General features: G+C 36.1%; 5 protein-coding genes across 8 annotated transcripts; all 5 read left to right on the top strand.

Moving 5' to 3' along the window:
• The first annotated feature begins 764 nt into the window (after window positions 1-764).
• On the top strand, window positions 765-2950 carry LOC118235349 (olfactory receptor 6B3-like). Its single transcript, XM_035432573.1, has 3 exons — window positions 765-865; window positions 1343-1407; window positions 2423-2950. Exons 1-3 carry the CDS (start codon window positions 780-782, stop codon window positions 2914-2916), a joined length of 645 nt encoding a protein of 214 aa, XP_035288464.1. The 5' UTR covers window positions 765-779; the 3' UTR covers window positions 2917-2950.
• Window positions 765-9926, top strand: LOC118235335 (olfactory receptor 1-like). 2 transcript variants are annotated; one of them, XM_035432552.1, is made up of 3 exons: window positions 765-957; window positions 8246-8310; window positions 8792-9926. In XM_035432552.1, exon 3 carries the CDS (start codon window positions 8850-8852, stop codon window positions 9819-9821), a length of 972 nt encoding a protein of 323 aa, XP_035288443.1. In that variant the 5' UTR covers window positions 765-957; window positions 8246-8310; window positions 8792-8849; the 3' UTR covers window positions 9822-9926. The 2 variants fall into 2 exon arrangements, with proteins under 2 accessions (XP_035288443.1, XP_035288444.1); XM_035432553.1 differs by lacking the exon at window positions 765-957 and adding an exon at window positions 7704-7863.
• On the top strand, window positions 5112-6236 carry LOC118235348 (olfactory receptor 1-like). Its single transcript, XM_035432572.1, has one exon. It carries the CDS (start codon window positions 5142-5144, stop codon window positions 6108-6110), a length of 969 nt encoding a protein of 322 aa, XP_035288463.1. The 5' UTR covers window positions 5112-5141; the 3' UTR covers window positions 6111-6236.
• Window positions 9927-10698: 772 nt separating the features above from the next.
• Window positions 10699-13481, top strand: LOC118235343 (olfactory receptor 1F1-like). Of its 3 annotated transcripts, none has more exons than XM_035432567.1 (2): window positions 10699-10749; window positions 11768-13481. In XM_035432567.1, the coding sequence occupies exon 2, from the start codon at window positions 11828-11830 to the stop codon at window positions 12797-12799; it is 972 nt and encodes a 323-aa protein (XP_035288458.1). In that variant the 5' UTR covers window positions 10699-10749; window positions 11768-11827; the 3' UTR covers window positions 12800-13481. The 3 variants fall into 3 exon arrangements, 2 of the variants coding, with proteins under 2 accessions (XP_035288458.1, XP_035288457.1); XR_004766828.1 differs by lacking the exon at window positions 11768-13481 and adding an exon at window positions 11232-11658 and having other exon boundaries at window positions 10703-10841; XM_035432566.1 differs by having other exon boundaries at window positions 10703-10841.
• Window positions 13482-13917: 436 nt separating this feature from the next.
• On the top strand, window positions 13918-16097 carry LOC118235318 (olfactory receptor 2D2-like). The gene is made up of 2 exons (XM_035432532.1): window positions 13918-14059; window positions 14949-16097. Exon 2 carries the CDS (start codon window positions 15004-15006, stop codon window positions 15988-15990), a length of 987 nt encoding a protein of 328 aa, XP_035288423.1. The 5' UTR covers window positions 13918-14059; window positions 14949-15003; the 3' UTR covers window positions 15991-16097.
• Window positions 16098-17363: the final 1266 nt, after the last annotated feature.

Genomic DNA, 17363 nt, shown 5'->3' with positions numbered 1-17363 from the left:
CAACTGTGAGCTGTAAGAGCAATTAAATTGAATCCAATAAACTGGAACGCAGTGATCAATATAAATGACAAGCCGTTCAATAAGTACAGTAATAAATAGTGCTTTTGATTAAACAGGTAAAATGTAGAAAAACATGTTTGAGGCACTCTCTTTCAATAGGAGTATATAAGCCTCAAATGTTTTATTTTTCATTGCGACTCACTTTATAGATCGATTAAAGCAGTTAATTGCACAAATAAAACACCTCACTTGGTTTCTTAGGCCTAAAATGGTTGCTGTCTTTAAGGTGGAAAAGAAAGCCAGCAGGCACTGCAGACAGAACTGAGGATCACTGTACTGAGGAGTAAACATCCTAAGGGAGCTAAGGCAGCCGACAGTGGCATTCACAGACTCATTATAATTCACATTAATAATGAACCAGCTTTTGCAATCTAATCCTAGGCCGTTAGGCTGAGTTTCACCAAATTCATCATCATAAAACTGGGCATACATGTGTAAGATTTGCATCTGAGGCAGCATTCGAACTTGGGAGACCTTTCGCCCACAGGTGGCACTGCAAGAGGAAAATAAATAAGTCATGCCACAGCCCTGATCCTATGAGTGAGGCTCCAAACGTAGATACAAACAAACCATTTATAAATAAATAATCCAGAACACGGAACACAAAATCAGTTACTATTGTTGCGTCATGTTGAATTAATATCACATGGGCGTTTCTTTTGTGTCCTGTTCCCTTGGTGTAATGTTCTGTGTCAACACTTAGGGATATAAGAACAACGATGAACACTTTGACTCTCCACAGTCATTTCCAACTAAACTATCATCAAGTTCAAGGACATACATCTTCTGAAAGAGAAACATCGAAGTAAGTTGGATTCCTAATAGGAAAAGGTCTTCAAAATGAGAAAAGGATGCATTGACATTTTTGGTTTGTGCAGTTTGCAAAAAAAATTATTGGTAAGTATTAGCTACACCTTAATGTAGCCCTTCATTTAATAATTTCAAAGAGCTGCCGTTTTTCTGCTTAGCTTGAATCGCATGGCAATTATTCTAACTGAAAACTGAATCTAAAATAATTTCACCATCTTTCAAAAAATGTATCAAAATATATTGCAAAACTTTCCCTTTGAGGATTTCTGAAAGAAAATGTATAATGTCAAATATTTCAGTGTAAAAGCTATTTATAGGTACTGTTCATCGTTAAGCTCTCTTTGTCAGATTTCGGTTGCGATTAAACTATCAGCATATTCTATTAAAACTGATGGGTACAGTGAAACAAACGTAACAGAAACAGATGCAGAGATGTAAGGAGTATGTAACATGATTGTTAAATCCTCTGCAGAGCTGTGCTACAGAGACCTTTTGAGGGTCAGGAGCTCAATGTAACAAAAGGGTCCAATAAACCAGGTAAAACTGATTTAAGACACCTAGGTATTGTACAGAATATAATTTACCAAAATGACTGAATGAACATTAGTGACAGGAACAATAAAAATAGAAATTTAAAATTTTTATTAAAAAAAAAAATCAAATCAAAGGGACACATTGGGCACATGGTACAGGTGCTTGGGTACCGAGAGCCCCCTACACATAAACAGGTTACCTACTGTAACATGATTTTTGTGTGTTCTATGAAGTCACAAATTGTTCATTGAAAGTACTATGTACTTTTCATTCACTGATTAATGCATGGAATGAAGGCTTATAATTCCATCTATTGTTTTTTTGTTGAGACACACAACATGCATTGATACAACAATATCATTTCTAATAAATCTGAGCTTCTGCGGTTTCTTTATTTAAATATTTTATAAACGGCACATTGTGAACTTTGTTGTGTTCCAGGAGTTAATTTCTGTAGGCTAACCTATTTTTTATTTTCAGGTGCTAAAAGTAAATTTTTTCAGGGAGTGAGAAACCGTGTGAGGAGTAAACAAACCTGCGATGAGCCCCCTGAATTCAAATTCCTTTACTAACGCCACTATTGTGCATCCTGAGTTCTTTTTCATAAGTGGTTTTTCCGGTATTCCCCACGCAAACTACTATTATGTGTTCTTGTGCTTCGTTTATGCTCTGTCTCTACTGGGAAATGCTTTCGTCATGTTTATGATTTACACTGTCAACTGTCTCCACCGTCCAAAATACATTGCCGTTTTTAATTTGGCTTTGTCTGACTTGTGTGGAAGCAATGCAATTGTTCCTCAGATGATTGACACCTTACTGTTTAAATCACATTTAATCTCCTACGAGGCCTGCTTTACTAGTATGTTTTTTGTTTTTTTGTTTGGCTGTGTGCAGTCTCTCACTCTCACTGTTCTGTCCTATGACAGATTTGTTGCTATATGCTTTCCACTGAGATACAATGAGATTGTGACTAATAAATCAATGTTGGTGATCACAGCCATATTATGGATTTTTGCAGGACTGGCTGTTCTCATAGGTGTGATTTTTATCAGCGGAGTATCATTCTGCAAATCCATTGTGATAAACAGCTTTTTCTGTGATCATGGAGCTGTACTACTTTTGGCATGCGATGACAACCCTCCAAGTGCTGTGATGAACTGGACGCATCCTGTTACAATTCTGTGGTTACCGGTACTTTTTATCACAGGTACATATATCTGTATAGCCAGAGCATTATTTAAAATTTCAGAAACTTCTGAGCGCCTCAAAGCCATGAAGACCTGCACCTCTCATTTGATCTTGGTGGGTGTGTTTTATCTTCCTATATGTATCACCTATGCAATGGGCTCAGCCATTCAACTGAACGCCTGGATAGTAAACATGTCTCTGACGACTGTCTTGCCACCAATGCTGAATCCAATCATTTACTCTCTGAAGACAGAGGAATTCACAGAATCCATTAAAAAGCTGTACAGAAGAAACAAGATACACTTCGTTGTGAGGAACAAATGAATAAATGTTTTAATCACAAATGACTGACTAGCAATTTTGACTGTGTTCATTTTATTGAACTCTCCACTCAACTGTGAACTGTAAGAGCAATTAAATTGAATCCAATGAATTGGAACTCAGTGATCAATATGAATAACAAGCAGTTCAATAAGAACAGTATAAATAGTGCTTTTTATTAGTTGGGTAAAATATACACAACATATTTGAGGCACTCTCTTTCAATAGGAGTTTATAATTTTTTTTTCATTGTGAATCACTTTATAGATCAATTAAAGAAGTTGATTGCACAAATAAATCACCTCACTTGGTTTCTTAGGCCTAAAATGGTTGCTGCAAGAGGAAAATATATAAAAATGCCTCCATCTCCTCAATTGCTTCACCGGTCTGGATGAAACTTTGCATGCTATGTATGTTATCAGTGTCCCATTGAATGTTCAAAGATAAAGTCATATCTACAAATCTATGGCCACCATCAGCCAATCAGCTGTCACGTGACAGTCTTAGTAATGGCTGATGATCATACAACTTGTATGCATTTTGACTTCTAAGATTGGGAATTCCATGTCAAATGTTGGGGCAAAAACTACAAATATTAGAACCCTATGTGCTCCTTCAACTTAAAAAGTCATAATTATCACATGCTGCTTAGACTCCATTAATTACCGCTTGCAGTTATATTTATAATTATTGTTTCTGTACTCAAACAGAAACCATAATGTGTGCCCATTTATTAATGGAAATTATCCTATTAATAAAAATTTTTTTTTTTTTTTTTGGTGTGTCACTATCTGGATGCTGGATGTAACTCCAACAAATCAACATCCAATAAAAATCAGTATCACATTTTACAACACAATGTTTCAAACTCACGCATACATACAGAAACCTGAAATAGTAGCATTCATGCCACAGTCAAAGCCCTGAGAATGAGGCTCCAGACAAAGAAACAAAAAAGCAATTAATAAATTAATAATCCCAAACAAGGAGCACAGAATGACTCTCTATCATTACGTCATGTTGCATGGATATCACATGAGCATTTTTTTTTCGGTGATCTGTTCCCTTGGTGTAATGTTCTGTGTCAACACTCCGGGATATAAGAATCACAGCGCATGCTTTGTCTCACAACAGTCGTTTCCAACGGAACTATCGTCAAGTTCCTGGACATACATCCTCTAAAAGAGAAACATCAAAGTACATAGATTTCCTAATAGAAAAAGAGGTTTTCTAAATGAGAAAAGGATGCTTTGACATTTTTGGTTTGTGCAGTTCACCAAAAATTATTGGTAAGTATTAGTTACATTTTAATGTAGTCCTTCATTTAATAATTTCAAAAAGCAGCCTTTTCCGGCGGAGTTTGAAGTGCATGGTAATTATTCCAAGTGAAAACTGAATAAAAAATAATTTTCCAGACTTTAAAAAAAGTTAATATATTGCATCAAAAACCTTTACCGTTGATGATCTTTGTGAGAAAATGCATAATGTCAACTATTTCAGAGTAAAAATTTTTAATAGATATTTTTCATCTTTAAGCTCTCTTTGTCAGGTTTCTTTTGCAATTAAACTATCAGCATATTCTATCAAAACTGAAAGGTACAGTGATACAAGCGTAACAGAAAAAGATGTAGAGATGTAATGAGTATGTAACATGATTGTGAGGTGTTATGCAGAGCTGTGCTACAGAGACCTTTTGAGTATCTGGTGCTCAATGTGACAAAAGGGTCCAATAAACCAGGTAAAACTGATTTAAGACACCTAGTTATTGTACAGAATATAATTCAGCAAAATTAATGAATGAACATTAGTGACAGGAACAATAAAAATCGAAAAAAAATTTTTTTTATAAAATCAAAGGGACACATTGGGCACATAGGGCAAATGGTACAGGTGCTTGGGTACCGAGAGCCCCCTACACATAAACAGGTTACCTATTGAAACAAGATTTTTGCGTGTTCTATGAAGTCACAACGTGTTCATTGAAAGTACTATGCATTTTTCAGTCACTCATTAACGGGTTGAGTGAAGCCTTAAAATTCGGTGTTTTGCATTTTTGTTTGGGACACACAAGATCTATTGATTCAAGAATTGAATCATTACTAATAGATCTGTGAATGTTGCCGTGTTTCAGGAATTCTTTACTTGAGGTTAACCTATTTTTTATTTTCAGGTCCCAAAGGACTGGTTTTTCGGGGGGTCAGAAACAGTGAGGACGAAACAAACCTGCGATGAGCCCCCTGAATTCACCCTCCTTGTTTAACGTCACTATTGTACGTCCCGAATTCTTTTTCATAAGTGGTTTTGCCGGTATTCCCCACACAAAATACTACTATGTGTTCTTGTGCTTGTGCTTTGCTCTGACTCTACTGGGAAACACTTTTATCATGTTTGTGATTTACACTGACCACTGTCTTCACAGTCCAAAATACATTGTCGTTTTTAATTTGGCTGTGTCCGACTTGTGTGGAAGCACTGCACTTGTTCCTCAGATGCTTGACACCTTCCTGTTTAAATCACAGTTAATCTCCTTTGAGGCCTGCTTGACTAGTATGTTTTTTGTTTTTTGGTTTGGCTGTGTGCAGTCTCTCACTCTCACTGCTTTGTCCTATGATAGATGTGTCGCTATATGCTTTCCACTGAGATACAATGAGATTGTGACTAGTAAATCAATGTTGGTGATCACAACCATAATATGGATTTTTGCAGGAACGGCCAATCTTATAACTGTGATATTTATCAACAGAATATCATTCTGCAAATCCATTGTGATAAACAGCTTTTTCTGTGATCATGGAGCTGTACAACTTTTGGCATGCGATGACAACCCTCCAAGTGCTGTGATAAACTGGACACATCCCATTATAATTCTCTGGTTACCGGTACTGTTTATCACAGGTACATATATTTCTATAGCCAGAGCGTTATTTAAAATTGCAGAAGCTTCTGAGCGCCTCAAAGCCATGAAGACCTGCACCTCTCATTTGATCTTGGTGAGTGTGTTTTATCTTCCAATATGTATCACCTATGCAATGGGCTCAGCCATTCAACTGAATGCCAGGATCGTGAACATGTCTCTGACCACTGTTTTGCCGCCAATGCTGAATCCAATCATTTACTCTCTGAAGACAGAGGAATTCACAGAATCCATTAAAAAGCTGTACAGAAGAAACAAGATACACATTGTTGTAAGGAATTAATTAAAAACAAATGTTTAATCACAAATGACTGACTAGCAAATTTGACTGTGTTTATTTTTTTTGAACCCTCCACTCCAATGTGAACTGTAAGATCTATTAACAAATTAAATCCAATAAATTGGAACACGGTGCTAGATATGAAAATCAATTATTTATTTTAAAAAATCTGATTTAAAATTTAAGTTATATATTCAGTCTGTATGTTTTGAGATTTGTTAATTAAATCTGAAAATATAAACTAAAAGGTTTATTTTGCATGTCTGTTAAATCTGAGAAAAAAGACTCATATCTAGCATAAATCAATCACCCAATCAATGCGGAACCTCACTAATGCTCTTCTGGCTGAAAAGAAGCAAATACCTGCAGCAATGCTCCAACATCTATTACACAGCCATCCTAGAAGAGCTGAAGTTGTCATAGCAACAAGGTGTGTGCCGACTCTATATTAATTCCCATAATTTTGGATGAGATTATAGATTTCAGGTGTGTACATACTTTTGGCCATATAGTGTGTTTGGGTGTTCAGGCCTGATGTTTCCTCTGTTTCTGTTGCCTTACTGATCTGCAAATGTCCTTGTGAGGTCCCTGTAAAAAGCACTTTACAAATAAAACTGAACTGAAATTGCGACCTTGTAAAATTAGGGAACAGTCGACCATTAGGGGGCACTATACCAACTATGAAAGTTTTCAAAGAGTGAATCTTTGGCTATGCTTGATGGAAAATCTTATAATTTACATTAATAATGAACCAGCTTTTGCAATCTAATCCTAGGCCGTTAGACTGAGCTTCACCAAATTCATCATTATGAAACTGGGCATACATGAGCAAGATTTGCATCTGAGGCAGCATTCTAATTTTGGTGACCTTTCGCAAATAGGTGGCACTGAAAGAGGAAAATAAACAAAAATGCCTCCAACTCCTCAATTGCTTGACCAGTCATGTTGAAACTTTGCATGCTATGTAGTTTATCAGTCTTCCATTGAATGTACAATGATGAAGTCATAGCTTCAAACAATATGGCTTCTAAGATTGGGAATATCATGCCAAAACTTGGGTATGAAAATGAAAATATTAGTACCCTATGTGCCCATCAGCTTAATAAGTCATAATTATCACACGCTGCTTAGACCCCATTAATTACCGGTTGCTGTGATACTCATTATTATTGTTTCTGTACTCAAACAGCAGCCAGAATGTGTGCCCATTTTATATATGGTAATTATTCTATTAATTTTATTCATTTATTTTTTTTCAGTGTTCCAATATCTGAATGCTGGATATAACTCCAACAAACAAACGTCCATTAAACATTCATATAACATTTTATCGGCACAATGTTTCAAGCTCACGCATACATAAACAAATCTGAAATACTAACAGTTATACCACAACCCCGGTCCTGAGAGTGAGGCTCCAAACAAAGAAACAAACAAAGCATTTATAAATAAATAAACCCAAACAAAGAACACAGAATCAGTCTCTATCATTCTGTCATGTTGCGCCAATTTCACATGGGCGTATCTTTTGTGTCCTGTTCCCTTGGTGTAATGTTCTGTGTCAACAGAATATAAGAACGACAACGAACACTTTGCCTCACCACAGTCCTTTCCACCTGATCTATCATCAAGTTCAAGGACACACATCTTCTGAAAGAGAAACATCGAAGAAAATTGTTTTCCTAATGGAAAAAGAGATTTTCTAAATGAGAAACAGAAGCATTGACATTTTTAGCCTGTTTGCTGAAAATTACTGGTAAGCATTAGCTACACCTTAATGTAGCCCTTCATTTATTTATTTCAAAGAGCTGCCTTTTTCTGCTTAGCTTGAAGTTCACGGCAATTATTCCAACTGAAAACTGAATCAAAAATAATTTTCCAGACTTTAGAAAAAATTAATATATTGCATCAAAAAACCTTTACCTTTGATGATCTCTCTGAGAAAATGCACGTCAACGATTTCAGTGTAAAGATTTTTTATGGATATTGGTCATCATTAAGCTCTCTTTGTCATATTTCGGTTGCGATTAAACTATCAGCATATTCTATTAAAACTGATGGGTACAGTGAAACAAACGTAACAGAAACAGATGCAGAGATGTAATGAGTATGTAACATGATTGTTAAATCTTCTGCAGAGCTGTGCTACAGAGACTTTTTGAGGGTCTGGTGCTCAATGTGACAAAAGGGTCCAATAAACCAGGTAAAACTGATTTAAGACACCTAGGTATTGTACAGAATATAATTTACCAAAATGATTGAATGAACATTAGTGACAGGAACAACAAAAACAGAAATTTTAATTTTTTAAAATCAAATCAAAGGGGCACGTTGGGCATATAGGGCAAAAGGTACATCTGCTTGGGTACCGAGAGCCCCCCTACACATAAACAGGTTACCTACTGTAATATGCTTTTTGTGTGTTCTATGAAGTCACAAATTGTTCATTGAAAGTACGATGTACTTTTCATTCACTGATTAATGCATGGAATGAAGCCTTATAATTCCATCTATTGTTCATTTTTTGGAGACACACAATATACATTGATTCAATAATTTAATCATTTCTGATAAATCTGATCTTCTGTGGTTTCTTTAGCTAAAACTTTTATAAACGGCACGTTGTGAACTTTGTTGTGTTTCAGGAATTCATTTCTGTAGGTTAACCCATATTTGTTTGTCAGGTCCTAAAGAACTGGTTTTTCAGGGGGTGAGAAACAGCGAGGAGCAAGCAAACCTGCGATGAGCCCCCTGAATTCAACCTCCTTCATTAACGCCACTATTGTTCGTCCTGAGTTCTTTTTCATAAGTGGTTTTGCCGGTATTCCCCATGCAAACTACTACTATGTCTTCTTGTGCTTTGTTTATGCTCTGAGTCTACTAGGAAATGCTTTCGTCATGTTTATGATTTACACTGTCAACTGTCTCCACACTCCAAAATACATTGTCGTTTTTAATTTGGCTTTGTCTGACTTATGTGGAAGCACTGCACTTGTTCCTCAGATGATTGACACCTTACTGTTTAAATCAAATTTAATCTCCTACAAGGCCTGCTTTACTAGTATGTTTTTTGTTTTTTGGTTTCTCTCTGTGCAGTCTTTCACTCTCACTGCTCTATCCTATGATAGATTCGTTGCTATATGCTTTCCACTGAGATATAATGAGATTGTGACTAATAAATCAATGTTGGTGATGATGGCAATATTATGGATTTTTGCAGGACTGGCTGGTCTCATGGCTGTGATTTTTATCAGTGGAGTATCATTCTGCAAATCTATTGTGATAAACAGCTTTTTCTGTGATCATGGAGCTGTACTACTTTTGGCATGCGATGACAACCCTCCAAGTGCTGTGATAAACTGGACACATCCTGTTACAATTCTGTGGTTACCGGTACTTTTTATCACAGGTACATATATTTGTATAGCCAGAGCATTATTTAAAATTACAGAAGCCTCTGATCGCCTCAAAGCCATGAAGACCTGCACCTCTCATTTGATCTTGGTGGGTGTGTTTTATCTTCCTATATGTATCACCTATGCAATGAGCTCTACCATTGAACTGAACACCAGGATTGTGAACATGTCACTGACGACTGTCTTGCCACCAATGCTGAATCCAATCATTTACTCTCTGAAGACAGAGGAATTCACAGAATCCATTAAAAAGCTGTACAGAAGAAACAAGATACGCTTCGTTGTAAGGAACAAATGAAAATGTTTTAATCACAAATGACTGACTAGCAATTTTGACTGTGTTCATTTTATTGAACTCTCCACTCAACTGTGAACTGTAAGAGCAATTCAATTGAATCCAATAAACTGGAACACAGTGATCAATATAAATGACAAGCCGTTCAATAAGTAGAGTAATAAATAGTGTTTTTTATTAAACGGGTAAAATGTAGAAAAACATGTTTGAGGCACTCTCTTTCAATAGGAGTATATAAGCCTCAAATGTTTTATTTTTCATTGCGACTCACTTTATAGATCGATTAAAGCAGTTGATTGCACAAATAAAACACCTCACTTGGTTTCTTAGGCCTAAAAGGGTTGCTGTCTTTAAGGTGGAAAAGAAAGCCAGCAGGCACTGCAGACAGAACTGAGGATCACTGTACTGAGGAGTAAACATCCTAAGGGAGCTAAGGCAACCCACAGTGGCATTCACAGACTCATAATAATTCACATTAATAATGAACCAGCTTTTGCAATCTAATCCTAGGCCGTTAGGCTGAGTTTCACCAAATTCATCATCATAAAACTGGGCATACATGTGTAAGATTTGCATCTGAGGCAGCATTCTACTTTTGGAGACCTTTCGCCCACAGGTGGCACTGCAAGAGGAAAATAAATAAGTCATGCCACAGCCCTGATCCTATGAGTGAGGCTCCAAACGTAGATACAAACAAACCATTTATAAATAAATAATCCAGAACATGGAACACAAAATCAGTTACTATTGTTGCGTCATGTTGAATTAATATCACATGGGCGTTTCTTTTATGTCCTGTTCCCTTGGTGTAATGTTCTGTGTCAACACTTAGGGATATAAGAACAATGAACACTTTGACTCTCCACAGTCATTTCCAACTAAACTATCACCAAGTTCAAGGACATACATCTTCTGAAAGAGAAACATTGAAGTAAGTTGGATTCCTAATAGGAAAAGGTCTTCAAAATGAGAAAAGGATGCATTGACATTTTTGGTTTGTGCAGTTTGCAAAAAAAATTATTGGTAAGTATTAGCTACACCTTAATGTAGCCCTTCATTTAATAATTTCAAAGAGCTGCCGTTTTTCTGCTTAGCTTGAATCGCATGGCAATTATTCTAACTGAAAACTGAATCTAAAATAATTTCACCATCTTTCAAAAAATGTATCAAAATATATTGCATTTGAAAACTTTCCCTTTGAGGATTTCTGAAAGAAAATGTATAATGTAAAATATTTCAGTGTAAAAGCTATTTATAGATACTGTTCATCATTAAGCTCTCTTTGTCAGATTTCAGCTGCGATTGAACTATCAGCATATTCTATTAAAACTGAAGGGTAAGGTGATACAAACGTAACAGAAACATATGCAGAGATGTAAGGAGTATGTAATATGATTGTTAAATCTTCTGCAGAGCTGTGCTACAGAGACCTTTTGAGGGTCAGGAGCTCAATGTGACAAAAGGGTGCAATAATCCAGGTTAAACTGATTTAAGACACCTAGGTATTGTACAGAATATAATTTACCAAAATGACTGAATGAACATTAGTGACAGGAACAATACAAATAGAAATTCTAATATTTTTTATCAAATCAAAGGGACACATTGGGCACATAAAGCAAAAGGTACATGTGCTTGGGTACCGAGAGCTCCCCTACACATAAACAGGTTACCTACTGTAACATGATTTTTGTGTGTTCTATGAAGTCACAAATTGTTCATTGAAGGTACAATGTACTTTTCATTCACTGATTAATGCATGGAATGGCTTATAATTCCATCTATTGTTTTTTTGTTGAGACACAACATGCATTGATTCAACAATATAATTTCTAATAAATCTGAGCTTCTGCGGTTTCTTTATTTAAATATTTCATAAACAGCACATTGTGAACTTTGTTGTGTTTCAGGAAATAATTTCTGTAGGCTAACCTATTTTTTATTTTCAGGTCCTAAAAGTAAATTTTTTCAGGGAGTGAGAAACCGTGTGAGGAGTAAACAAACCTGCGATGAGCCCCCTGAATTCAAATTCCTTTACTAACGCCACTATTGTGCGTCCTGAGTTCTTTTTCATAAGTGGTTTTTCCGGTATTCCACACGCAAACTACTATTATGTGTTCTTGTGCTTCGTTTATGCTCTGTCTCTACTGGGAAATTCTTTCGTCATGTTTATGATTTACACTGTCAACTGTCTCCACCGTCCAAAATACATTGTCGTTTTTAATTTGGCTTTGTCTGACTTGTGTGGAAGCACCGCACTTGTTCCTCAGATGATTGACACCTTACTGTTTAAATCACATTTAATCTCCTACAAGGCCTGCTTTACTAGTATGTTTTTTGTTTTTTGGTTTCTCTCTGTGCAGTCTTTCACTCTCACTGCTCTATCCTATGATAGATTCGTTGCTATATGCTTTCCGCTGAGATACAATGAGATTGTGACTAATAAATCAATGTTGGTGATCACAGCGATATTATGGATTTTTGCAGGACTGGCTGTTCTCATAGGTGTGATTTTTATCAGCGGAGTATCATTCTGCAAATCCACTGTGATAAACAGCTTTTTTTGTGATCATGGAGCTGTACTACTTTTGGCATGCGAAGAGAACCCTCCAAGTGCTGTGATGAACTGGACGCATCCTGTTACAATTCTGTGGTTACCGGTACTTTTTATCACAGGTACATATATCTGTATAGCCAGAGCATTATTTAAAATTTCAGAAACTTCTGAGCGCCTCAAAGCCATGAAGACCTGCACCTCTCATTTGATCTTGGTGGGTGTGTTTTATCTTCCTATATGTATCACCTATGCAATGGGCTCAGCCATTCAACTGAACACCTGGATAGTTAATATGTCTCTGACCACTGTCTTGCCACCAATGCTGAATCCAATCATTTACTCTCTGAAGACAGAGGAATTCACAGAATCCATTAAAAAGCTGTACAGAAGAAACAAGATACGCTTCGTTGTAAGGAACAAATGAAAATGTTTTAATCACAAATGACTGACTAGCAATTTTGACTGTGTTCATTTTTTTGAACTCTCCACTCAACTGTGAACTGTAAGAGCAATTAAATTGAATCCAATGAACTGGAACACAGTGATTAATATAAATATCAAGCAGTTCAATAAGTACAGTATAAACAGTGCTTTTCATTAGATGGGTAAAATATACACAACATATTTGAGTTTATAATTTTTTTTCATTGTGAATCACTTTATAGATCAATCAAAGAAGTTGATTGCACAAATAAATCACCTCACTTGGTTTCTTAGGCCTAAAATGGTTGCTGCAAGAGGAAAATATATAAAAATGCCTCCATCTCCTCAATTGCTTCACTGGTCTGGATGAAACTTTGCATGCTATGTATGTTATCAGTGTCCCATTGAATGTTCAAAGATAAAGTCATATCTACAAATCTATGGCCACCATCAGCCAATCAGCTGTCACGTGACAGTCTTAGTAATGGCTGATGATCATACAACTTGTATGCATTTTGACTTCTAAGATTGGGAATTCCATGTCAAATGTTGGGGCAAAAACTATAAATATTAGTACCCTATGTGCTCCTTCAACTTAAAAAGTCATAATTATCACATGCTGCTTAGACCCCATTAATTACCACTTGCAGTTATATTTATAATTATTGTTTATGTATTCAAACAGAAACCATAATGTGTGCCCGTTTATTAATGGAAATTATCCTATTAATTAAAAAAAAAAATTTTTTTTTTGGTGTGTCACTATCTGGATGCTGGATGTAACTCCAACAAATAAACATCCAATAAAAATCAGTATCACATTTTACAACACAATGTTTCAAACTCACGCATACATACAGAAACCTGAAATAGTAGCATTCATGCCACAGTCAAAGCCCTGAGAATGAGGCTCCAGACAAAGAAACAAAAAAGCAATTAATAAATCAATAATCCCAAATAAGGGGCACAGAATGACTCTCTATCATTACGTCATGTTGCATGGATATCACATGAGCATTTTTTTTTCGGTGATCTGTTCCCTTGGTGTAATGTTCTGTCAACACTGAGGATATAAGAATCACAGTGCATGCTTTGTCTCACAACAGTCTCTTCCAACTGAACTATCGTCAAGTTCCTGGACATACATCCTCTAAAAGAGAAACATCAAAGTACATAAATTTCCTAATAGAAAAAGAGGTTTTCTAAATGAGAAACGGATGCTTTGACATTTTTGGTTTGTGCAGTTCGCCAAAGATTATTGGTAAGTATTAGTTACATTTTAATGTAGTCCTTCATTTATCTATTTCAAAAAGCAGCCTTTTCCGGCTGAGTTTGAAGTGCATGGTAATTATTCCAACTGAAAACTGAATAAAAAATAATTTTCCAGACTTTAAAAAAAGTTAGTATATTGCATCAAAAACCTTTACCGTTGATGATCTTTGTGAGAAAATGCATAATGTCAACTATTTCAGTGTAAAACATTTTAATAGATATTTTTCATCTTTAAGCTCTCTTTGTCAGGTTTCTTTTGCAATTAAACTATCAGCATATTCTATCAAAACTGAAAGGTACAGTGATACAAGCATAACAGAAAAAGATGTAGAGATGTAATGAGTATGTAACATGATTGTTAGGTGTTATGCAGAGCTGTGCTACAGAGACCTTTTGAGTGTCTGGTGCTCATGGTGACAAAAGGGTCAAATAAACCAGGTAAAACTGATTTAAGACACCTAGGTATTGTACAGAATATAATTCAGCAAAATTAATGAATGAACATTAGTGACAGGAACAATAAAAATCGAAAAAAAATTTTTTTATAAAATCAAAGGGACACATTGGGCAGATAGGGCAAATAGGGCAAAAGGTACATGTGCTTGGGTACCGAGAGCCCCCTACACATAAACAGGTTACCTATTGTAACATGATTTTTGTGTGTTCTATGAAGTCACAACGTGTTCACTGAAAGTACTATGCATTTTTCAGTCGCTGATTAACGGGTTGAGTGAAGCCTTAAAATTCGGTGTTTTGCATTTTTGTTTGGGACACACAAGATCTATTGATTCAAGAATTGAATCATTGCTAATAGATCTGTGAATGTTGCCGGGTTACAGGAATTCATTACTTGAGGTTAACCTATTTTTTATTTTCAGGTCCTAAAGGATTGGTTTTTCGGGGGGTCAGAAACAGTGAGGAAACAAAGCTGCGATGAGTCCCCTGAATTCACCCTCCTTGTTTAACGTCACTATTGTACGTCCCGAATTCTTTTACATAAGCGGTTTTGCCGGTATTCCCCACACAAAATACTACTATGTGTTCTTGTGCTTGTGCTTTGCTCTGACTCTACTGGGAAACACTTTTATCATGTTTGTGATTTACACTGACCACTGTCTCCACAGTCCAAAATACATTGTCGTTTTTAATTTGGCTGTGTCCGACTTGTGTGGAAGCACTGCCCTTGTTCCTCAGATGATTGACACCTTCCTGTTTAAATCACAGTTAATCTCCTACAAGGCCTGCTTGACTAATATGTTTTTTGTTTTTTTGTTTGGCTGTGTGCAGTCACTCACTCTCACTGTTCTGTCCTATGACAGATTTGTTGCTATATGCTTTCCACTGAGATATAATGAGATTGTGACTAATAAATCAATGTTGGTGATCACAACCATAATATGGATTTTTGCAGGAACGGCGATTCTTATAAATGTGATATTTATCAACAGAATATCATTCTGCAAATCCATTGTGATAAACAGCTTTTTCTGTGATGCTGGAGCTGTACAACTTTTGGCATGCGACGACAACCCTCCAAGTGCTGTGATAAACTGGACACATCCCGTTATAATTCTCTGGTTACCGGTACTGTTTATCACAGGTACATATATTTCTATAGCCAGAGCGTTATTTAAAATTGCAGAAGCCTCTGAGCGCCTCAAAGCCATGAAGACCTGTAGCTCTCATTTGATCTTGGTGAGTGTGTTTTATCTTCCAATATGTATCACCTATGCAATGGGCTCAGCCATACCACTGAATGCCAGGATCGTGAACATGTCTCTGACCACTGTTTTGCCGCCAATGCTGAATCCAATCATTTACTCGCTGAAGACAGAGGAATTCACAGAATCCATTAAAAAGCTGTACAGAAGAAACAAGATACACATTGTTGTAAGGAATAAATTAAAAACAAATGTTTAATCACAAATAACTGACTAGCAAATTTGACTGTGTTTATTTTTTTAAACCCTCCACTCCAATGTGAACTGTAAGAGCTGTTAACAAATTAAATCCAATAAATTGGAACACGGTGCATGATATGAAAAACAATTATTTATTTTCAAAAATCTGATTTAAAACGTAAGTTATATATTTATTCTGTATGTTTTGAGATTTTGTAATTAAATCTGAAAATATAAACTAAAAGGTTTATTTTGCATGTCTGTTAAATCTGACTCATATCTAGCATAAATAAATCGCCCAATCAATGCCAAACCTCACTAATGCTCTTCTGGCTGAAAAGAAGCAAATACCTGCAGCAATGCTCCAACATCTATTACACAGCCTTCCTAGAAGAGCTGAAGTTGTCATAGCAACAAGGCGTGTGCCGACTATATTAATTCCCATAATTTTGGATGAGATCATAGATTTCAGGTGTGTACATACTTTTGGCCATATAGCGTGTTTGGGTGTTCAGGCCTGGTGTTTCCTCTGTTTCTGTTGCCTTACTGATTTGCAAATGTCCTTGTGAGGTCCCTGTAAAAAGCACTTTACAAATAAAACTGAACTGAAATTGCGACCTTGTAAAATTTGGGAACAGTCCACCATTAGGGGGCACTATACCAACTATGAAAGTTTTCAAAGAGTGCATCTTTGGCTATGGCTTAATGGAAAATCTTATCATTCACATTAATAATGAACCAGCTTTTGCAATCTAATCCTAGGCCGTTAGGCTGAGCTTCACCAAATTCATCATTATGACACTGGGCATACATGAGTAAGATTTGCATCTGAGGCAGCATTCTAATTTTGGTGACCTTTCGCCAATAGGTGGCACTGAAAGAGGAAAATAAACAAAAATGCCTCCAACTCCTCAATTGCTTGACCAGTCATGTTGAAACTTTTCATGCAATGTAGTTTATCAGTCTTCCATTGAATGTACAATGATGAAGTCATATCTTCAAACAATATGGCTTCTAAGATTGGGAATATCATGCCAAAACGTGGGTATGAAAATGAAAATATTAGTACCCTATGTTCCCATCAGCTTAATAAGTCATAATTATCACATGCTGCTTAGACCCCATTAATTACCGGTTGCTGTGATACTTATTATTATTGTTTCTGTACTCAAACAGCAGCCAGAATGTGTGCCCATTTTATATATGGTAATTATTCTATTCATTTTATTCATTTATTTTTTTTCAGTGTTCCAATATCTGAATGCTGGATATAACTCCAACAAACAAACGTCCATTAAACATTCATATAACATTTTATCGGCACAATGTTACAAGCTCACGCATACATAAACAAATCTGAAATACTAAGTTATACCACAACCCCGGTCCTGA

This window comes from Anguilla anguilla, chromosome 9 (genome assembly GCF_013347855.1).
Source record: "Anguilla anguilla isolate fAngAng1 chromosome 9, fAngAng1.pri, whole genome shotgun sequence".
Taxonomy (NCBI): Eukaryota; Metazoa; Chordata; class Actinopteri; order Anguilliformes; family Anguillidae; genus Anguilla; species Anguilla anguilla.
The sequence above is the reverse complement of the archived record's forward strand: the minus strand, read 5'-3'. Positions and strand labels throughout refer to the sequence as shown.